General features: G+C 45.5%; 1 protein-coding gene across 35 annotated transcripts in view; it reads left to right on the top strand.

Moving 5' to 3' along the window:
• Positions 1-23,544, top strand: part of CACNA1C (calcium voltage-gated channel subunit alpha1 C) — a 449,097-nt gene that overhangs the window by 412,487 nt on the left and 13,066 nt on the right. For 16 of the 35 annotated variants that reach the window (XM_085540190.1, XM_085540210.1, XM_085540185.1 and 13 more), the window contains 11 exons: positions 4,987-5,019; positions 7,975-8,103; positions 11,219-11,284; positions 14,545-14,636; positions 15,293-15,458; positions 16,324-16,451; positions 18,051-18,147; positions 18,901-19,003; positions 20,851-20,952; positions 22,439-22,566; positions 23,225-23,374. In XM_085540190.1, coding sequence (XP_085396316.1) covers positions 4,987-5,019; positions 7,975-8,103; positions 11,219-11,284; positions 14,545-14,636; positions 15,293-15,458; positions 16,324-16,451; positions 18,051-18,147; positions 18,901-19,003; positions 20,851-20,952; positions 22,439-22,566; positions 23,225-23,374 — 1,194 coding nt within the window. The remainder of the gene's footprint in view (positions 1-4,986; positions 5,020-7,974; positions 8,104-11,218; positions 11,285-14,544; positions 14,637-15,292; positions 15,459-16,323; positions 16,452-18,050; positions 18,148-18,900; positions 19,004-20,850; positions 20,953-22,438; positions 22,567-23,224; positions 23,375-23,544) is intronic. The other 19 variants (XM_085540241.1, XM_085540267.1, XM_085540275.1 and 16 more) reach the window with 3 other exon arrangements.

Genomic DNA, 23,544 nt, shown 5'->3' with positions numbered 1-23,544 from the left:
GGCAGAAGAGTAATGGCAGTTCCTCCTATTGCACTAAATAAAAACATAGCTCCCCAGGGCAGGAGATCTTCTGCAGGGCTGCTGGAGGATTAGCCTGTTGCATCGCTCTTCCCAAGGACATCAGCAAGGTGTTCACCATTTGCCTCAGTAAAAGCAGCATCATACGCACTTGCTTCCGTAACTAAAAACAGTGCCGGCCAGGGCTGGTTTATTCAGTTACATAACATCTCTAATTGAAACAATAGCTCTAACCAACATGAAAACTCATATACAAGGGTATTGTGTCAGATTTTAACCTCACATTTCTGAAATGCTTTTTTTCAGCATTTGCCATGTTTCTGCAGGGCGCTTTGCTTTCAGTGTCAGTATCCTTCTAATAGAAAAATGCTTTTGTAGCGAAGCAAATAACTCGCGGCTAGTTTAACTCAAAATATTCCCACAAATTCTCGAAGGAACGTGCACTTAATGAAAGAATGCAGTGTTTGAACAGCTTGCCTGGCTTGTAAAAAAAAACCTATTTTCCTGCTAATAATTTGATTTTGCTGTAAGGTTGTAGGAATTGAGAATGATGCCATCTGCAATCCAGTAGTATTCACTGTCAGAGAAATAGCAGATACATTTCTGCCAGGCTTTATCATAACTTCACAGACTTCAGTGGCAGGTGGATTATCTCTGGAGTATTTGTGATTAAAACCACACACAGCAGTGGCAGAGAGATGACTCTGGAGGGGGTTGTGGTAACTCCCCAGTGTAATGGCAGGCTATCACCTGTCAGCAGCCAAGCTGATTTGGAACCCTGACTTTTCCTCTCCCTGCACAAGGACATGTGTTACTCAGCTTCCTCCAGTCTTTCGGCTTTTTGACACTACAGACACAAGAGAAACTCCAGTGGCATGGCTCTAACCACATCTCCATGGCAATGATAAATTCTAGATCTTCTCCTATTGCCTACTAAACTCTTGGTCTTCCTGAAGCTTGTGTCATCTTAGACCATGTCTCAGCTTGTGTGTGACCAACGTGTGCAATAAAAATCTCCAGAACAGTGGTGCTATTGGCTTGCAGCTGCCTTACTTGTGATCTCTACAGCCAGTCAAGACTTAAGCAGCCAACAAGCTGAAACAATCCTTTAGTTCTTTCTACCCTGCTGTAGCAACAAAATCAAAGCGCTGTTTCCCACCGGGTATCCCCAGTGAAACTACTTTTAATTTAATTCCCTTCTGAATCTTAATTATATTTGTACAGCGAGGTAATTTTCCCAGAATTTCTCTTTCTACCATCATTTTGTGCCTAAGAACGTTACAGATGCAGTGTGGCTGAAGTAGACCACAGTCTTGGAGGACTTCAGAATACAAGCCTTGAGCTCAAGAAGACCAATATTCTGGAACTGCAAATGAATTACACAGCACTGCTGCCAGCTCAGGTGAACTCTGCAGTACAGATTCTCAGAGGAATCCTTCCTGGAATAAGTAATAAAAAGCAAGTGGCTTCAGTGTATTCTACAGTGTATGAATTGACGACCATCAACAGTACCAGTCATGGGAATGCCACCTGCTCATACTGTCATGAGTTATGGAGCCTTCATGGATTTATTAATTCTCTATATGATGCATGATTCTAATGGAGTTAGCCTGTTTCTAGGTGCTAATTTCTCTGCTACCCTTGTAGCTGTCAGAAAACCAGCCAAAAATAATCAGGTGGCTCAAACCTCTCAGCGTTGTCCTCTGTCTCTGGTGTTGCACAGGAGCAAGGAGGGATTGATGCCTCCTCTTGGGATTTTCCTACTGAAACTTTCATTTGAATTTATTAGCTTGCCTTATTATTTTCTTCTAAGTCTCTGTGTATCAAAAAAGATTCTAAGCTAGGGCTCTTTCAAGGGTCTTCAATACTGCCATGATGGTGTAAGGCCTTTAGTCTTTTTGCTCACTTTTTGGCTTCTGTCTTTACAGCTCCTCTGTAAAGGAGAGGCTTCTCTTTTTGAGAGAGGCCAAGTCGTCCTCTCTCAGAAACTTTCAGAATTTCAAGATGTGCAGTATTTTGTAGTACAATATTGGCTGTTATATGTATCCCTTAAAACACTGAAACTGGTTCTTCCAGTATGCAGATTTTATCCTCTCCTAGTTTACAAAGCATGTTGGATTCAGCATCTGGAAAGCCCCTAAACATAACGTTCCTCTTACAAGCAGTATCTCCTTAACTTGGTGACATGATCAGATATGACTCAAATGTGAGTCATTGTGTATGTTCAGGAGATTCAGGCCCACTCCCACCTACCCAGGTGGAGCAGCACTGGTTAACCAGAGAACAGGACTGGCAGGAAGACAGAACAGTTACCATGTTCTGAGTTGTGTTCTCTGAGATGTTAAGTATTTCTCCATTGAGTGCACATGCCTTCCTTCCTGGGAACCTTCTTATCTGGGATCTTGAATCACAATGGGTGCAAGCTGTGCTTTTATTTTTGTGCTCCCAGGAGCTTTAAGGATGTGTACAGGTGAGCAGCAGCTCAAGCAGTGTTTCCATGTATGCTCTGACATGCACTGAAAATGGTTAAAATAACATACATACGGGCAGCAAAATTCTGAGGAATTTTCCAGATGTATCAGGGATCTCTCAGTCCTTATCCTACCGAACCTTTATGTTGATTTCCAATACCTGCTTCTCTGTTTTTTTGACCTTTTCTGCTCCTTGACATCTGATACCTTTTAAAATATGTTAACATAGAGAATAAATTTAAAAAATAATAACAATAAAAGGAATAGCCCATTCAGTTCAGTGCATTATCCCCTGCCTCAGATTTATCTCTTGCCCCTCTTAACCTGCAGATTCCTTTTTGTATCACTCACTGTGTCTCTGGACTTGCTTGTGACTTATACTTGAGGTCTTTTTTCTGTGTGATGGAAGTTGCTCGAAACGTCATCTCTTGGCTGATCTCGCTGTTATTGTTGTTCCCCTTTCTGATTCAGTTATGTGCATAGTACTTGTCCCCCAAATGACAAGAGCAGTGTACAATAGAGCAAAGTTTCTTTGCAGGTTAGACCTTAAGTAGAGGAGGAGATGGCTTCAAGAGAGTACAGCCAAGGCTGCCTTTTGTTACACGGTGCTGCTTATCCAAAACCTCCTTCAAAGATAATAAACAGCTGTTATACATTGTTCTGAGATATGCAGAAATGAAATCTTGTCCTCTTCGACTGGGCATTCAACACTGACTTTAATTCCAAGTACCTATCATCGTGCCTCAATCCTTCATTCTCAGGTGCCAGGTGCTTGTCTTTGTCCTTAAATTGTCATGCTCTCATCATTTGCAAGGTTACAGATTCTGAGATGATCTAACAATAGCTTTCTGTGTTATCGTTAGAGATGGTCACACTTTAAAATTACAGCAACAGGTTCTCAGATATCCCTGCTTAGGTCCATATGGTGACTCTTTGGCATCCATGGAAAATGGTAGTACTTGTTTCCCCTCTCAAGCTGAGGATTGATTCTGCTCCTGTATACCTAAGTGCAAAATACTGTCTAGTACAGCAACCTGCAGAATAAGGCTCCTCCTGTTAGAGAAGATGATTTGCAATACTGATAGAAGGAGGAAAGTGGGTGGTACACAGAAAAGCGCTGCTGGAAAAGAGAGATTTGCCCAGCAACACAAAATCAAAATCTCTGCCTGGGCTGTAAGAAAGGTCCCCATGGGCACTGCTCCCTTATTTGGCATTCAAACCAACTTTTGCCTGTATGTGATCTGAAAACACAAGCAAATGTGAAAGAGGAGGAAAAAACAATGAAAGCTGTCCCTACAAAACCAACAAGTTAACCCAAAAGAATACTGCATGATCAGGTATAGCTTGGCCTTTTAATTTATCATTTGCCTATATCACCAAATAGTCTGAGCATCCAAAATGCAGCATTTGTTTAGGTAATACAGTGACAGTTTTGTTAGTACAGTGTCCTTGGAGAGCAGAGCACACTGCGTGGCACTAGAGGTGAATTTTGCCATTGGCAAAGAAAGTCCATCAGTTTCAGCTTTGGTAGCATAGTTAAAGGAAGCAGCGTAGGACAGGTTAGGCATATAGGGCATATGGCAGAGATTTGAATCTGAAGGGTTATGCATTTGCACCAAAGAATTCCTGATAACATTGCCTTTATTTAATTTTTAACTCTGCTTCTCACACATAAGGGTATTTGCTGCCTTGGGCGTTTTTTAGAATTGCTTTCAGTATTGGAAATGACCCCAGGAGTTCATCAAGGAGTGTCAGAAAGTGTTTGCAGCAACTATGCTCTTCCAGGGAGGATTGGGGTTCAGCTCAGCTGAGCTTGGCCTCAAAGGGCGCATCCAGTGGGTCCTGGAGATTTGCTGTGAGGTGGATGAAGGGTAGAGCAAGCTAACCAGCCTTACCAATCTGCTTTCCACAGCTGGCAGTGGGCATTTAGGGTTGTCAAAAGCTGATTGCACTGTCCCAGCCCATTTTCTTAGCAAGAACCATATAATCATCCAGAACTATGTGTAGGGGAATGGGGGTATATAAATAGATAACTTTGCTTTAGCGCTGGGGTGTTGTGGATTTACAGTTAGACTGATGCACTAGAAGCTGGCTGCTCCCTATGCAGTCATTGCTGGATTTGGGCTGAGGAACTGAATCTAGCCTTGTACCCAACTTGGCTGTGGTGATGCAATAAACATTTTAATAATATCTATAACTCACCTGCCTGGATTCCGGGATGTCTAGCACTGAGAAAACAACAGGTCAAATTTACATGTGGTGTTAGTGGATACAGCTCACATCGTTGAATTCAATGGGAGCTGTACCTACTTCTGCCACAGGCCAGCTTTGATCCTGGACATCCTAAGGAATGAGCCCAGCCTCTTGTGCATTACTTTCACACTCTTTTTTGCCCTCTTCTGCCATTTTGTTGCTCCTGTGTTAGCCAAGACCTAGTTTACTAGGGCTCTTGATTGAAGACTTATTACAGCTTATTTCTGTCTGCCTTTCTTTAAAGCCAGCTGAAAATACCCAATGCTCTTCCTCTATGGTAAGACCGAAAATACAGACCACCCTCCCAGCTTCTGTGACACTCTTTCTAACACACTCCTTTATTCTCTTTCCCCTGATCACAAGTTCTCTCTCCAAGCCCAGCCTAGTTATTTGTGCATGAAGCTGCCATGTTGTGTATTGGTGTGAGTCTGGTGTTCACATGAGCTGTGAATATGCTGCACATGTGTATTTCTTGTGCATCCTGAGCTTTCCTTTGGTCAAGTTAACTGTCGTTCTGCCTTCTAATGAATCACTGAGAGAGAACACGACCTGTTCAGATTTCTTGTTAGCAGTGAACTACATCACTACCAACGTGATGAGTTTGCCATGAGATTTCATGTCCAATTTTACAAACTGGAAACAAGCGAGACTCTGAAGCTCTTTAGTGAGGTATCGTTGCTGTAACATATGAGTTTGTAGTATGTGCAAATAAGAATAAACCATGCAATGGTGCACATTCAGTGGTGCCTTCAAAAGTCTGGATGGCTGCTAGGAAAGAGTAAGAAGTCTACTCAGACACTGCATGCTAATGTGCAGCCGCCTTGTTTCAAAATGGCCATAATCTCCTGAGGCATCACTGATTGATTTTGGCTGAGTGCTTTGATGTCACTGAGTTACAGAGATCTGTGTCAGGGGTGAATTTCAGAGAGTCACAGAATTGCAAGGTTGGAAGTGTCCTCAAGCAATCATCGAGTGCATCCCCCCTCCTAAAGCAGTACCCTACAATAGGTTGCACAGGTAGAGGTCCAGATGGGTCTGGAATATCTCCATAGAAGGAGACTCTACAGACTCTCTGGGCAGCCTGTTCCAGTGCTCTGTCACCCTTACCATAAAGTTCTTCTGCATTTGTTCCACACTGTCCACTTTTCAGACCTTCTCTACCTTAGGACCTAAGGAGGGCAGGGACAGTTTTCTGCTTTCATCCCCTGCCTCCTCTCAACAAGAAAAGACAAAGCAGTGTCTGTCTAGACCTATGTCCCATCATGCTGCCATCCAAAGGGCCAGGACCAGAAGGAGCAGTAGCAGCAGATAGAATGAGAAAACCTTTTCTCTTTTTTTTTGTCACAACCACAGCAGTAGTGATGTCCACACTACTTTGAAATTGAAAGCCCAATTCTCTTTAGGTAGTACTGGAATTTAGCTCCTTAGGGAAAGTGAAGAGGAGGCCATAGGGCTTCTGTAGAACTGGGGGATTCACACAACCCTACAGCTAGCCCTCCAGGACTGTAGTTCTGAATGCATTCAGTGCCAAGGTTTTTGATTTCTTGGCAGCTCTATTCCCTCCTTCACATTAGAGCCATTCCCTCCAATTCAGTGAAGCCCTCAGGCTGTTGCTCAAGTCAGAACACAGGAATGGTGAGATTTAGGGAGCGCTCAGCCATTTCCATGGCACAGCCTATTCCCCCCATCTTTTTCACCCTGTTACTGCGTGGGCAGCCAGCATCAGCCTTTACTGCAGACTGGAGGAGGCTGCCCAAAATACCCACTGGTGATTCACATGGATAGACAGACAGACTGCAGCTGTACTGCAGTCCTGAGGCACTGCAGGCACACAGCAGCAGACAGGGCTGAGAGGCAGCCGGGCAGATGAAGCCAAACACAAACCAACACGTCCCAGGTGGGAAACAGGAGATGCTCACAGCATCTTCATCTGCACATCTGGAGTTTTAATCCCAGAAATGCATATATGAGAGGTTTCTTTGCCTCGGGTTTTGTCAGAAATAGAGACAGATGCAGCTTTTGCTGCCTTGTGACAGGAAATCCCAAGGGTCTGTTCTCTCTTGGTTTACACAGTGATGAGTAGTTAACAGCGAGGGTGATCTGCACTGTTTCTTCCTCCAAAATGTTGCTCTTTTGGTGTTTAGACTCCAACTTTGCAGGCTAGGTGTGGACAGAAAAGGGGTCTCTAAGCCTTTCATTGCAAACCAGGTGGCGGGGTGACTGTTATTTCTATACGTGGCAGGAGGTTACATTCCCACAGTGCTTCTGGCGGAACCAGGAGCTCAGCAGTCTGTGTGCAGTATTTTGGGGGCTTAATGAGCCGGGAAACATTGCAGTGCTTTGCCTTGAGCTATGCAGCAGGGCCTCCACAGGTGAGCCTGCTGGTATCTGGGCAGTCAGACGGAGATTGCCTTCACATGTGTGAAGTCTTAGGAATGTTAGAGTCCATTATGGGCCCAGGGGAAAATGCTTAGGGATAAAGATACTGTGAGAAAAAAGAAATGGGCCAGGAAAAAGAGGAAGAAAAAAAAAAAAAAAAAAGGCTATTTAAAAGCACTGCACACTTGAACAGTAGCAGAGAAGCCAAAATAAAACATTTAAAAAAAAAAAAATGGAAAGCAAAAAGGCAGATCACAGACTGTGGGAAGTACAACAGGGTCATGAGAAATGCACAAGGCCCAAATGCAGAGCAGCAAGTGCAGCTCAGCCCCAGCAGCATGGCCGCAGCAGGGCCACCATTGATATGCGTAGTGCTAGCACACAGTTCTGGACCTCAGAGCAGACCTGGGACCTGATGTTTCCCAGCAGAGCAAATGGCACGTGGCCGGTGCCCACAGCACTCCATAGAGCTGCTGGCTGAAAGGCTCACTGGGATCAACCATCTGAGTTGGATCCATAGAGGAAGTATTTCTCTTCTCCAGTAAAATGTCACAGGAGAATTGCATCCTTGCGCTGTTAGAGGGAATGTAATGAGGGGAGCATCATCAGTCACTGATCCCTAAAGTCCAGGCAAGCTGAAAGAGGAGGCTAATGGCATAGGAAGCCTCGTAGATAGCCTCACCACCATGGGAGAGAAGGCCCATCCATGGTGTGCCGGGGTACTGCAAGCCCAGGGAGCATTACCAGGATAAGGAACAGTGCAGTGAGCTCTCAGCATAGCGTGCTCTGTGGCCCAGGGCCCTTGTTTCTCTCGTGCTGTTGTAACTCCTGCCTCTGTGACAATGGCTTCCAGAACGCAGAGGAAAACTCTCGCATCTCAATCACCTTCTTCCGACTCTTCCGCGTGATGCGTCTTGTGAAGCTCCTGAGCCGAGGGGAGGGCATCCGGACACTGCTTTGGACCTTCATCAAGTCCTTCCAGGTATTCCTTCACTTATTTCTATAGGACATAGACCTTCTGTTTTTTCCCCTTAGCTGCCCCATGGGGTGGGTTTCACCCCCACTGCCTGAGCCAAAGGATGCTCATCAGAGCTGCGCGCACAGGCAGCATATGGCATAGAGGAGCCTCAGGCAAACGGGGCTTGCAGTGAATGGCTGCTTGGGTATGAGTTTCATCTTTAAAGCATGAGTAATTGCTTGAGACCTTCCTGAACCGCCTTGATGGTTCTCTTCAACTCAATTACTGTCTGTCTGTAACAGTTCAATTTTTATTATTTTTTTTCCCCCAATTTTAGCTGTATTTTATAACTGTTGCTTTAAGTGAAACTCTCAGGGGAAGGCAAGGGTCTTAATTAAATTTCCCTTGAGCCTTGTTCTGAAGATTCCAGTGAATATTAAGGGTGTGGCCTACCATGCTTACATCCAGAAAGAATTTCACCTTTTCGGCCCTAACCCTTTGGCCTTGTTAACAGTGACAAGTCATTGAATCACTGCTGCTTTCACCCTGCAGACAGGTGCATTTCGGTGGTAGGTGAAATACCAGAGGAGAGAGTAGAGGCAAAGGAGACCAGACAGGTTAAGAATTGTCACCCCTGGTGGTGAAACAAACACCAAGAGAGAGCTTATTGCTAGAAAAACAGCTTCTGACACAGCTGCTAATACAGCATAGAAAAACATTTGCCAGAGATGAATGGCATGGCATGTTCCTGCCTTCTGTGAGTGCTTGATGTGGACATGGTAGGCCAGCACAACCTGTCTCGTAGCTGGGGCAGAGCTGGAGAAAGCATCAGGTTGAGCTGCTCCAGTGGGAACCATTTTATCTGCATGCATGAGAATGAGGTTCTCTTGGCACTGCTCAGTGTCCCTGTTGGATAGAACAGTCACACTTTTGCAGTTCCTGGTTGCCCACCCCTTGCCTCCATGCTCCTCCAGCCTCCTTTATAGTAGCTTGCTCTTACCCTGGGCTCAGTGTGCCAGGGCTCTTGGCTGGAGAGGATGGCGTGGATGGGAAAGGGAGTGCCTGGTGCTTCAGTGACCTTCAGACCTCTGTGACTGGAGAGTCACTTTTAGACAGGGTTGAAGGGTGATGGGAGAAAGTATCAGGGGAGGTATCTTCCACAGCAGGAAAAAAAGAATAAAAAATGAAAGAAAAAGGATTAAAAAAAAAAAAAAAAACACTGGACAAGTTTCTTTCTCCTTTAAAGCCCTTAGCTGTTTATAATTACTATATACGTAGTATTCTCTGCTTGGAGCTCCTCCTCTTGTAACTACTTTATAGCTAAGAATAGGCACTGCGCAGAGCTCCCAGCTCAGCCACTCCCACCATCACAGTCTGGGATCCCTGCAGATTTTGTCTGGCACAAGCTCTTCCCCGTGTCCCCACATGCTTCCAGGAAGTGCTGTTGTTCACACGGGGCAGCCTCAAAAGCAGCAAACTCATGCAGGACTTCAGATCCCGTCATGACCACGGTGCGCCCTGTGCGTATGGTGCTGTATATATAGCCCAGGGCACTGGTCAGAGGAGTGCCTGGTGGGAAAATGCTCTGCAGGGTTTCCGCCAGCAGAGATAGAAGCAGAGAGCAAGCTGGTGGGTGGGAGGAGTAGGAAGCGAGAGGGGTGCTGAGGGCAAGGCGAGGCCGTGGGAAGCAGAAGGACAAAGTGGTAAATCCAGGGACAAACAGAGCTGGGGGAGGACAGAGACAGGGGTGCGGAATATGGGAGACAGGGAATTCCCATGGGGAGTAATGGGCAGAGATGTGGGAAGGTGCGTCAATGCGCTGAGCAAAAGAACGTGGAAAAAGGTTAAGGGCCAGGTGGGAAGACGGAAAGATGGAACTGGTAAGGTTATGCCCGTGGAACCCTATCTGGACAACTCTCCTGGGAGTTCTTCTGAGGTCTTATTTGAATCAAATCCCAGCCAAGTGATCCCAGCATGTGGGGACCCCCATTCTGAGCCATTGTATCTCCAATGGCACTGTGGGGTGATCACACAGATTTGTCTGACCGCCGTCAAGCACAGAGATATCTGTCTCTAGCCTCAAGGTGATGGTTACAGGTGTTCAAAGGCTTAACTTATAGCTGTTTTAACATTCAGATCTCTTTGAGATTATTTCTGTAGGTCTTCATCAGATCCCCATGGAGGTCAGTGAAAAATCCTCAGTTCTTCCTGTAGGAGTGAGCCCTGCTGAATTGTGGCCTAAACTTGAAATGTATAAATAGTTTCATGTTAAAAAATAATAAGAATGTTGTAGGCTTTTTATACCCCATAAAATGAGGTGTTCAAAATCCTGACCAGCAGCTGTACTGACATTTTCAGGATAAATACGTCTGCCTGTTGCCTTTGAAGTAAGGTCTGGAAATCTCTGGCCTGAGCACTACATATTTCAAAAGCAACAGAGTAGAAAGTGCCTCAAAGACCCAAGACTGTGAGACCCTGAGCTGTGCCCTTGATTCCTGCTTGTGGTGGAGGAAACCAAGAGCACTCGATACACTGCTGATTACATAGGCCTCTTCCTTACCAGGCAGCTCTGCATATCAGGGCTCTGCATTTCCTCTTCAGCAGCAGATCACTGACAAGTAGGGCATGGCAGACACCATCACAGACACCTAATACTGAGCCGAGAACAAAGCTCTGGCTGCTTTATGTACTTAGGATGGGATCGGCCATTGTAGGAGAGACCTTGAAGTTGGGGTCTGGGCAGCTGCTGCATTTTTGATTACACCAAACTGGATCCTAGAAATAAATAAATAAATAAATGTTAGAGGACATTGCCATTCGGGGCAGAACAATACCGGTTACAGTAGTTTTCTCCTGCCATTTGACAGATGTGGAGATTGTTTATGCCCTGGCTTCCCCCCGCTCAGCCAAGGGCAGGGCTGGCTCAAAAGGGGCAGAGCTGCAGCATCCCGAGAGGGAGCGGAGTCAGAGCCCGGCTGGGCTGGGAGGGAACAAGGGTGGCAAGTGTGAGCCTATGCCGGCATCTAGTGGCCACCTGGCGAGTTACAGCCTCTGCACGATGTTCCCAAGCCGGTGGCATGGAGCGCTTCCAGTGTGCCAGGCACGGTGGAGACACATCTCTTTTTTGTCTCGTTTCTAGGCTCTCCCCTATGTGGCTCTTCTAATAGTGATGCTGTTCTTCATCTACGCTGTCATCGGGATGCAGGTAAGTCATGCTAATGAGCTCAACTGCATCTTTCTTCTTCTCTTAGAGGTTTGGGGACTGACCTGTAAGGTCACTAGGTCAACTAGTGTAGCTGTAGGGTTACATGAATATTTTCCCCAGGCAAGGTAAGAAGACAGCTAACTTTGATTGGAAAGCATTGTCTGCGCCTATGCACTTCCCACTCCAGCAACACAAAAAAAAAAAAAAAAAAAAAAAAAAGACCCATTTAATGATAAAACACAATATAAAATCAATAAAAGGGATGTGCCAGCCCTCCATTCTCCCAAAGGAATACCCAGAAGCTCTGGCAAAGGTGAATTATTGCCTTGCTCATTGGCTCAAAAGAGTTGTTTCAGTGGGCTCATGGCCATGCTGCACTGAGCAAGCCCTATTTTTCTCTCCCTTCACTTTCATGCTGGCCTAACTCCACTGGCTCGTAAAGAGCAGCTTTTGATTTACACCGTGAAGTCAAATATGGGATCAGAACCAATGTACCAACTCTGTGTTTGTGCCAGTTCTTCAGGAAGCTGCATCGATACAATATCCTATTCAGCTTGCAAGATGAACTTGGATCCAGCCTGAGCATTCATCTGTGCAAGAAACTGATGTTGCATACAGACCATTGAAGACAGCATGTGATAGAGGCACAGTCTGTGACAGTCCCAACCTCATTTGCTGTGCTTTTCAAACTAAGCTTCACTTTCCTCTTCTATGTTAATCAAAGATCTCAGACACGTTGGCCATCTGGGACCAGAGACCATAGCATAGAAAGGCAAGGCATAATTACTTCCAGAGGTCTTTAACCACGACAGGCTTCTTGGTTTCACAATGCAGGCAGAATTTGTAACAAAATTAATCTCACCTTTCTGACCTTATTTTAATTTGTTTCCTGTTACTATAATCACATCTTTTCACAGGCTCCATTCCCCCTCCCCCAGTATGAAAAATAAAGCCAAGCATATCTTCAATTATCATAGATTATCTTTATTGCTTCCAGCAATTACAGCTGTCATTTAATATACTGGGCTGATACTTTAAATGTGTCAGTTTTGCCTTTAATGCCTAACTAGCTGAAATGGACAAGATCTTTACAGGATTACCTGTGCTAAACAGAAAATCACTTGAGAGTATTACGCTACATTTTGTAGCTACATAAAGCATTAGAAATGGCTTCCCTGCACCTAACCAGATGGGGCTTGTGATGATCATGGCACTGCCAGGGCTAGATAGATTATTCTGTAATTGTATTCCCTCTTCTGTCAGCTAGTTCTAGGTTGTCTGTTTAATCCTTAGCAAACATTCATGCCTCTGTTTTAATCATCTCAGCAGCCTGAAGATCGTACGTTTCTCTTTTGATCTAGATTACTGGAAATCTTTCTGTCCTCCTACTTTTCAATAGAAAAGAAAGCTCCTCTCTTTTGCCCTCTTTGCTTTTAGCCTCCTGACCTGCTACCATCACTTTTTGTCACAGAGGCATTTCAGACATTTCATGTACTGCTCTCTTGAACCCTCTGACAGGTAGAGTTCTCTTACACTCAGGGACCCATAGTGAGGAGAATCCTTCCTCACTCCACTGAGCGGCTTCCTTAAAGCCTACAGGCACAAAATCTGAAGAAAATGGAAGAATTCCCCACCTAAACAAGACTTACCTCATTATCTGTGCTACTTACCTGACTAGGAGCATAACATTCAAGCCTTGCTATCTGATGTGGACAAATGGAAGAACACAGACTGATGCTGACAGAGGCAGCCGCTGCTATAATGGTGTGGGAGGCACAGGCTGTGGGAGAAGAGCATCTACCTGCAGCTTTTCACAGCTGATCCATGCAAAGCTGCCGTGGAAGCTGATGCTGGTGCATCATGTGTGAGTGAAGCTGCTGGGAAGAGCGGAAAAATCAAGCTTCCAGCATGGGAAGTTCCCTTGCCTACGCTTGCCTGAAACAAAAAATATGGGCTGCCTCAGCTCAAGCTGCCTCTGAGTATTTAAGCTGTTCTCCTGCTCCTCCTCAGCACAGCTGGGGCTGTCACTGCCACCCACAGCATAGGGACAGCCGGGGCTGTCCCCAGGCCTGTGCATCCACCAGGGTCCCCTGCAGAAAGGCTGCCATGAGCAGGCCCTCCTCCCCTCTGGCACAGCCTTTCTGTCATTGTCCCTGCACGTCTCAGGGTGTTAATTATCAGCGATATGTGCTTGGAAAGGAGCTCCGTGTTCTCTCAGAGTTGCTCTGTTCCTGCTGCTCATCTTGGCTGTGAGATTGCAGCCCTCAGCCCTTGAGGCCTCTGCCATGCTGCTATCAATGGGCAATAAATAGTCCTGGCCGACAGTGCTGTGCAGACCTTGCTGCCAAGCAGGGTTTGTCAGGCTCTTGGTCCCAGTGCCCATGGGTACAAAAGTGTCAGACTTTCTCAAAGAAGCCTGGAACTGTCCTGCACCAGGGACTTGGCATCTGGCAGTGGGCTCCTAAAAGCTGCACCAAGTGTTTCAGGCTTCATGCTGCAGCTGAACGAATGAACTGGTACAGTGATGGTCGGCCGGGCATGGGGGGAAGCTGTCAGCCATCCTTTATGGTTCTAAGGGCTACCAGATCACCGTTATAATTTGGAGCAGCTCAGGTGCATGAAGAGCCCCAAGGAGTTTGAAATAGCAAGCAGAGTTTGCACACAATACACTGGTCTGTTTCATTTCTGTCTTAAGGAGCCACTGCTTTCATTTACATCATGAGGCTTTTAAGCTAAATCTTCCCTGTCATACACCTCTTGTGTACTTCTGTTAGGTGCTTCCACTGCTCCATTCCCTTTTTCTCTGGAAAAATCCAGTCATCATCTTCACAGTGCTGCATTCTGAAGGGTCCTGAGACACCTCCTGGTGACAAGCATGGTTACCAGGAGGGCAGGCATCTGGATAATTTCCAGACTTAACCTACTTTACACTGTTTGGGGAAGATGCAAAGCACTTCATAGACTTGGAACCTCATGGAACACCCCATATGAGTGCCTGTTAACATAAGACCCTATATCACCTATTCACAGTATATGAAATAAATAAGTATATCTTGTTTAATATGAGTGCTATTCTGGTACTTAAGTACAAGCAAGAGAAGCAACGGCAAATATAAAAGACCAGTGGAAATGTTTGAGAGAAGGGCAGATTCTGTTAAATGTCAGCTCTCCAGAGTCAAGGAGGGGGCCAAAAGCTGCGGGTAACAGGAGGTTTGGGGGTTTTATGAAGCTAACCTGAAAAGACCTCTGCTTTCTGCCAGGTATTTGGTAAGATTGCGCTGAATGATACCACAGAAATCAACCGCAACAACAACTTCCAGACCTTCCCCCAAGCGGTGCTGCTGCTTTTCAGGTGGGTGTCTGACAGCTCTGGATTGTGTCAGTCCGGGAGTGTGATTTCTCTGCTCTTGGGCACAGTTTATCTCCTTCCAACACGTCATGTGCACAAGGTGAGTAGAAACATGCTGTCCCTTGGCGAGAGAACCTAGGATCTATGCCAGATGAAATGACCGCTCTGCTAAGCCTCATGCTCTGCCACCTGCCACTGGTCAGAACTCAGTGCCCAGGGAGGGAAGCAGCTCCTCCTGCTCAAAAGAATGGCAGACAGCTGTTCAGTTCTTTCACACCATGATACTCATCACAAACTCCTCCTCCTTTCAAAGCAAGTCAATATGACTCCAGCTTGTTTTAGCAGGGAAAGGGTGATGAAGACCCAGGCATGCTTTGGCATGGCCATGCCTAGCTCTGTTTGAGCATCATCTGCTCCAGCTGTGGCCAGGTGTGCTAGGCCCAGGGAGGGGGTGGATGGGGAGTTGGTATAAATGCAACTCTGTCTTTGTTTTCATGGAGGTTTTTCATGTAATGCATGCACCTCAGCAGAATGTAAGATCCCAGACATAGGTCTCACCTGCTTGTAGTTGACTTCAGGAGAGCAGCAGGTCTTTTATGTGCAGCTCCCTTCCATATCAAGGGTTACTGCTGTCTTCCCTTACTCTTTGCTGTACCCAGGTGTGCCACCGGTGAGGCCTGGCAGGAAATCATGCTGGCGTGTCTCCCAGACAAGAAGTGTGACCCAGAGTCTGAGCCGGCCAACTCCACTGAAGCTGACCACTCCTGTGGCAGCAGCTTTGCTGTCTTCTACTTCATAAGCTTCTACATGCTCTGTGCCTTCCTGGTGAGTTGGCCAAAGCACTTGTAACTTGCCCCGGTCAGGCTGACCTTTATCTCTCTGAGACTCAGCACTGCAGGATAGCTTCAAAGATGGGAAATTTCCTTCTGGGGTCTTCCCCAGTAGCACTCTTACCATGACAGTTCCTCATTGGGCCCTGCAGGTCCCACCTCTCCCTGCTCTGCTCCCACCCCAGCTCTTTGTGCACAGCAAAGGAGCCCTCTTCCCTCTACCCCTGTATGAGAAAACCAAATTAGCATGTTGTGGGCTGTGCTGAGGCTAGCAACGCCTCAGCCACACTTCCCACCTTCCCTCCTACCTTCCTTCTGGCTGCCGAGCAGGTTTTTTCTCCCCTGCCAGCAGCAATGACTGTGAGAATACACATACCCCACTTGCATCTGCTCCGTGTTGACAATATGGCATTGCTCAGAGTGACGGCACATGTTCTGCAGCGCGCATCAGTGTGCATAACTCTCCCAGTGAACAGCAGCAAGACTTTTTAAATGTTGGTCTGGGGCCAAGAGAAAGGAATTTTATCTCAGCCTCACAACCCACAGAGGATAAATTCCAGGTTCTCTACCACTACCCCATTCTGGTGGGCAAAGACAACAGGTAAACAAAAAGCCCTCACTGAACACCTACAGCACACTTGGGCCTCATCCATCCAGTTGCTAAATGCTGACCAGCTGAGGATGTCCTGTTTTGGGCATTTTCCTGTTTAAAATGTAGGGCCTACATGCAGGAACAGAGATAAACCACCCCAAATGACCTCTTAGGTATACAAGTCCAAACCTGGACTTTGAATTGAGAATGTAGTAAAGTCTACTGTGACCTATCTCATACACCAAGTCATCTTTGTCCTTTTTTGCAGATCATCAATCTTTTTGTAGCTGTTATAATGGATAACTTCGATTACCTGACCCGGGACTGGTCCATTTTAGGACCACACCACCTAGATGAGTTTAAAAGGATCTGGGCAGAGTATGACCCCGAAGCCAAGTAAGTAACCCAGCCTGGATAGCAGAGCTCCTCGGGAGAACAGGCCCATTGTTTCCTGTTCTCCAGACACAGTGCAGTAAGTGCAATGTCCCTTCCTCAGGAGCCTTTTTTTTTTCTGCAAGAAATCTTAAAACAGATCCCTCCTTAAGGTATTTTTGCTGGTAAATCCACAGGTCAGTGCAGTGTTACACACAAAACTCTATGCATCTGAGCTGCACCATTACCTGGCAGGACATTGTTTTGCTTTCAGTCAAGTGAGGAGATAGCACAAAACTAAAGAGAAGGTTTGAGAGTTGATTTTCTGTTGTATGTGTTTGGGGTATTGAATCCAAGCTATGACCCTTCTATTTGACTTTCTACTCACAGAAGAGCTGCTGTGCTCAAATCTCTACTTTGTCATGTGTCATATAGGCCCATCAAAACTGGTAGCTTCACATGACTGCATTACACGATCTGCAGGGTTGTATCAGCAGACTTGTAGGGATTTAAAGTTACACAAGAACGACTCACACGAGAGCTTAACTGACATTCAGTATTACATGCTCTGCTTGACACATGCTTAGGCTTAAAGTGCATTTAGATCCCTGTTGCATAACAATGTAGTTGACAATTGTAATTGCAAAGTCCCTTCCATAATGCAGAATCCATGGAAAGAGATCTTAGCGTGAATGAAAAGCAGATCTCTTCAGTTTTGGATGAGGAGACAGTGTCAAGATTAATCTGGGCTCAGGCTCTGCAGTATGTGAGGCCATGTCACATTATTAGAGTGATATTTAAATTGAAACACCTCTTCCCATCCAGGTGATTGTCCAAAGAGAATTTCAGTGTTGTTAGGGGGCAAGCACAGCATTGTAATAAATACGCTGTTAGCTTACAAAACAGGTGCTTCTAGTTGTGTTTGTTTGAAGGCAAGACTGCAACAGCTGAAGCCATATAACAGATAACCCCTTACCAAATAATATTCTATTCACTGCTGTCTATAGGTGTGCTTATTTAACTCTTCCCCTTCAATGTCCCATGGTCCCTTCTGTCTCCCTGAGAGAATCCTTCTTTTGAAATACCATTTACAAAACTTAAATCCAACTGCTGCTGTCTCAGTTGAGGCACCTAAGGACTTTGTTTTGCACTGGCCCCAGTGACAGCCCAAGGCATAAACAAGCATCAAAAGGCAGTGGCTCATGGAATGGAAAGGAAAGCTAGAGGAAAAAAAAAGAGACCCTTTGCACCTCTGCTACTGCTGTAGCCTTACAGCCAGAAGCCAAACAAGCAGTCATAGATTTAGAGCAGATCAGTGGTGTGGGGAGAACACTAAACTATCTGTGCACGAGGGAACTGCAGCTTTCAAAACACTCCAGTCAATTATTGCAAGTATTGACTTGTGTATCACTGACAACTGTGTGCTTTGTATTGATGGGAGAGTTGGGCAAATCCTGAGGAATGCACTGAATGCCAGCAGCCTGAAATAATGCCTTCAGCAGTACCCAGGTTACAGAGGGTGGCAGGCCTGGAAAGATCTTGGTGGTACTTGTAGCAGCAGCTACACAGGGTTCAGCAGATCACCTGTAGAAAAGGTGATACTCAATACTCTTTCTTCCTTAGGGGACGGATTAAGCACTTGGACGTGGTGACATTGCTCCGGCGGATTCAGCCTCCACTGGGCTTCGGGAAGCTTTGCCCTCACCGAGTGGCTTGCAAAGTAAGTCACACAGCAGCTCGGAGAAGACAGAGTCACCTGCAATTGTGATATCGAACACACATACCAAGGACAGATTTTCTGTCTCACTCATTTCTTTGGTTATGTGACTCCAGCTATGGAGAAGATTCTCTCTAGTGAAAACAGACGTGTTTGTAATCTTTCTTCTTCCTTCCCTTGAAGCTACTTGCAAGTCCCATTGTTTGTATGTGGCTCTTGCAGTTGTTTTTATCAATCTCAGAGCACAATTCAAAGGCCAAGGCATATATACAGAAATACCATTGCATGAAAGAGGCGTTAGAGCTCAAACAAAATCAGCCCTTAAAGCATTAAGAGCTCAAACCAAGACCCTGGTGTTAACTCATGTCCCTAGGCAGAAGTAAGGATGGAGGATCTGGTAAAGGCTACATCTTCCCTCAGATATATGCCCTTAGTCTCTATGAAATTCACTGTGCAGCTGCAACAGTACTCAGCACCCACTCTCAAATGCCTACTGGCCACTAGGGAAACAAAGGGTAGAAAGTGATAGCCATATTGAAGAAAACAGAGTATCCAGCAGTGGGAGAGATCCCAGGGCAAACTCTCAAGGTAGCTGGGACACAAGCTGTATATGACACATATTCCTATGATCATGTAACCAAACCCAGAGGCCTCTGAGTTGAGAGGGGTGGCAGGTCTTCAGGGTAGCATAAGTAGGGAAGAGCAATTCAGTCCGGACAAAGTATGACTGTTCTCTTTCTCTTCCTTATTCCACAGCGCCTTGTCTCCATGAATATGCCACTGAACAGCGATGGAACTGTCATGTTCAATGCTACTCTCTTTGCACTGGTCAGAACTGCACTGAGGATCAAGACAGAAGGTAACAAGCTTGCTGAGTGCAAGGGTAGCTGAGCGATGTTCATACCAAAGTGTGCTAAGCTGGAATACAATGACATTTTGTGTAAAATGATCCCAGTTATTAATATGCACTACTAGGTAGAAAAAATCAGCGTAAAGATGTTTGAAGGAGTAATGTCTTCTAAGGAGTGTTTCTATCTCAATATTATCTAGAAAGCTAGCACTTAACATGAGTTAACATGATATTGCAGTGATAGTGCTGTTGTAGGCCTAAGGTCAGATGGGAAGCAAACAAACTGTTAATATATTTTCTTAGACCAGTAGGGGAAAGCAGGCAAAATTGGGGCTCAGTTTGTCCTTCTATAATGAAAGATACTGATCCTGAGTCAAAACCTGGCATGATAGATTAATTGGATATTCTAAAAGAGCATGTGGTTCTGTCATTCACAGCTTGTCCTCATCTCAGGAGTAGCTATGTTACATTTCGGGCACAGGAGAGAACAAGATAAAAAATAAAAATTGTGGGATTAAAAACATGGTAGTAAGGCTTTAAATCTTGTGCTAAGCAAAACTTGTCTGTAGCCAAAGAAGCTCTCCTGAGGAAAAAGCAAACTGCAACCCCTATGTAACATCTTGTGTCTTATGAAAAAGAGGCCCAAAAAAGACGTGAATTTCTCATCTGTCTTAGCCTTAGACTCTCAGAGTCATCACCAGTGAACTCCTGGGAAACCATCTGACTGCTTGCTCTTTCCTTTGCAGGATCCTGTAAGTGGTTAGGGCAGGAGTTTGGAATTCAACCTCCTGAGTCATATTTCTGCCTTTGACGCTTTCCAGCTGTTTCATCCTTGACAATGTTATTTAATGTTCATGTCTTCACTGCATCATATTAAGAGAGCTGCTGTCATGCAGAGGCTTAGTGTAGCACACTGAGGAGGAGCCTTAGTGCTTGCAGAGCAGGAAGAAAAGTTGGAGGAACAGCACCCTTGGAAAGAAAATACAGTAGTTTAGTCCTTTGTAGTTTATACTTGCAGCAGGGGATTCTGGCTGATGGCAAGTTAAACATCAGCAGTGTGCCCTGGCAGCCAAAAAGGCAAACTGTACCCTGGTGTACACCAGCCCCAACATTGCTCTCTGTGACAGCGATAGGGCTGGAGGGAACAGCATGGAGCTGTGTCAGGGGAGGGGCAGCTGGGGGCCAGGGCCAGGGTCTACACCACAGGGTGATGGGCATGGGACGGGCTGCCCAGGGCTGTGGGCATGGCCCCAGGCTGCTGGAATTTGAGGAGTGTTTGGATGCTGCTCTCAGCCATAGAGTTTGAATTTTGGGTGGTGCTGTGTGGAGCCAGAAATTGGAATCAGTGAACCTTGTGGGTCCCCTCCAACTCAGTATCTTCTGTAATTCTACAATTCTATGAGGTAACTCCTGGAAAGGGCCACAAGGAGGCTTAGATCTTCAGACTACTAGCTGAATCTTTACCAACAATTATTTGTGTTCTTCAAGGAGTAGTTAGTTTCCCATTAACTGACCTCTATTGTCATTATATCTAGCCTTCACTGGATCTCAGATTTTGGAAGTACTGGATGAGATTTTTGCTATTCAGAACAAAGTAATGTTGTGGTTCCCTTGTTTCTGGTTTACTAAGGTAGTAACACAGTCATCTTCACCCTGAGATGACTGTGCATATTCAAGAAGACAATCTCTCTTTGCAGGGGGACTTCAGCAATCATCTGAGAACCTCTTTGCCCAAAACTTTCCAACACTTTAAAAGCTTTGGTGCTTTCCTCCTGAGATTGCCATGCTAGACGTGTGAAATTGCTCCTCTGCAGGCTCTGGCTTAATTCCTGTCTCTGATGGTTTTCACCCTGCAGGTAACTTGGAGCAAGCCAATGAAGAGCTTAGAGCAATAATTAAGAAAATCTGGAAGCGTACCAGTATGAAGCTGCTGGACCAGGTGGTGCCTCCTGCAGGTGGTGAGTGCAGGATGCTGTCCCAGTCTGTGAATGTCTGTCATTTCCCTACCTGACATGTCCTACTGCACCTCCTGATCATCAGGTAGAGAACAGGGGTCAGGCTTACTTCTACAAACTGTTATTACCTGTTTACCTGGCTGGATGTTTCATCAGATTGAGATGTGGTTTTGCCTGTACCAACGTATACATTCATATATATATATATGCTGAAAAATCAGGGGAGGAAGGCAGATACTTAAATATGAGTTTGAAATTTTCGTTCCTCGTTGTTGCCCCACTCCAGCTGTAGGCATATGCTCCCTTGGGCATTACTTAATGCTTTGCTGGGGACAAAGGAAGCAAACAGAACTGAGTAGCTCCAGGAGCAATGTGGACTTTATGTGACTGTAGAAGATATATGACCTTACATTCAAGCCGGGGATGCAGCCCCTTCTCCTAATTTCTTTACATTTAGCAAACCCACCTTTAGTATGCCTTATAATTCATTTTTTACTAACAGAACTGCTTTCTACCTGTCTGAGAAATAGGGACATGGGGATTATCTTCAGCAGTCAGAACTGGTGAAACTGATTGCTGCAGGTTTCTATGCAGCGTCCCTCCTGGGCTGTAATTCACCAAGACTCCGGGCTCCTCCTTTGCTAGACTTCTTAGAAGCCCAAATGCATGGGCATCTACTGTGTCCCTTCACTGACCTTCCAGGTTTTGCTGGAGACTATCACGTAAAATACCACTTGTCAGCTTGTTAACAGCTGCAGTCATATCTTGAAGCCTTGCTCAGCCTCTTCTGAACTCAGTGGACTGTATCTTATAAAAATTTCCAGCAGGTTTGGAGAGTTGCCTGAATAAAAGCTGGGTGCAAAAATGGCTCAACAGCTCGTTTTGAATAAGCATATAGCAAGGACTGAGCAATGACTGCATTTTTGGGGAGAGGTGATCACTTTATTTCACTTGTACCCATGCTAGACACAGCAAGACAGAATTTCAGTGTAGAGAAGGGCAAGATCAGATCTGGGATGGATGGTCAGTCAGATGCCGTTAGTGAGAACGGACGTGGAGTATGCATTACCCCAGGCTGTCAGAATAGAAAGCAGCCTGTGCTGACCCAGACTGGGAGGCTACCACTACAGCAAGATCTTAAGTAATAAAACAGCACTGGAGACTAGAAAGCTTAGAGGCACTTGTCCATAACCAAAGTACATCCAGAGATACATAGCAATAGGCATTCTCTGCCAGCCAAACCAATCTATCCAAACACAATGTTCACCTCACCTCCTGTTTGCTTACGTAAAGCTCTGACTGTGGAGCAGTCCCTTCCTTCATTCAGCCCTGTGTACTGGTGTTGTAAGTAGCAGAGAAGCACTGTGGAGCCTGGTGTTTCTGCTTTGAACTGCAAGTCTCACCTTAGCAAACACATAAATTAAAATGATATGGTTATTTTTTTATTCTTCTTTTTTTTTTTTTTTTTTTTTTAATTATCCCTTTCCAGATGATGAGGTGACTGTTGGGAAGTTCTACGCCACTTTCCTGATTCAAGAGTATTTCCGGAAGTTCAAAAAACGCAAAGAACAAGGCCTGGTGGGCAAGCCTTCCCAGCGCAACGCACTCTCCTTGCAGGTGACAAGCGGGCACAGAATGGACAGGGGTGATACGGTTGAGGCATTTGACTCCCCATTCCTTCTCAGCCATTCTGGGGGCTGCAGTGGGCTATCCCCACTGGAAAAGAGTCACTGTAAAAGGGTCAGGGACAGCATGTTGCCAAGAGGCAAAATAAGCTAAAAAGCAAAAGCATACCTGGGTTCCAAGACCATCCAATGGACAAAGCATCAAACATACCTCCCTGGAGTGGACTCCAGTCAGTGAGGGGTTTGAGCACTGCCTAGATTCAGGTGTCAGAAGTTTGGCTTTGAAATCCTTATTTAAGCTTCTAATTAAAAAGAAGAAGTGCTCATAGGTGATGAGTACATGGTTCAGCTGGAAGTGTGGCTGCTCTAGGGCTTCTGGTAGGGGATCTGAGAAGCCAAAGTTGAAAGCTTGCAGACTTGCTCAGTCAGGCCCATCAATTTATGGCTTTGACCTGTTTTGATGGAACCAAGAGACTAAGAGCATTCCTGGGTTGGATCGCTACGAGTTTCTCCCTCTCTAAGTTGGAGATGAAATAAGTGAATTTGTTGATATTTTTCTAAAAGCTGGGCAATGCTATGTTAAGTGCTTAGAAAAAAATGGCATTGCTTTTATACCTCACATAACCACTCGGAGATATGAAGCTCTACAGTTTGCTGTTTTGCAGGCTGGTTTGCGCACACTTCACGACATTGGTCCAGAGATCCGACGAGCGATCTCTGGAGACCTGACAGCAGAGGAAGAGCTAGATAAGGCTATGAAAGAAGCTGTTTCTGCTGCCTCTGAAGATGATATCTTCCGGGTAAGTGCTAAACAAATCTACAAGCTGAAGATAGACCAGTAGCGCAGCTTGAAGGGTTCTGGGTTTTTTTTTATGTGCAGTCTATATTTCAGCTGACAAGAAAGACTGGTGGAGTCAGGGTACCAGATCCTACAAATCTTACATGTTTTTATCTCATTTTATTATTATTG

The sequence above is a fragment of the Coturnix japonica genome, chromosome 1 (assembly GCF_054131305.1).
Source record: "Coturnix japonica strain WE chromosome 1, WE-NBRP24, whole genome shotgun sequence".
Lineage (NCBI taxonomy): Eukaryota > Metazoa > Chordata > Aves > Galliformes > Phasianidae > Coturnix > Coturnix japonica.
The sequence above is the reverse complement of the archived record's forward strand: the minus strand, read 5'-3'. Positions and strand labels throughout refer to the sequence as shown.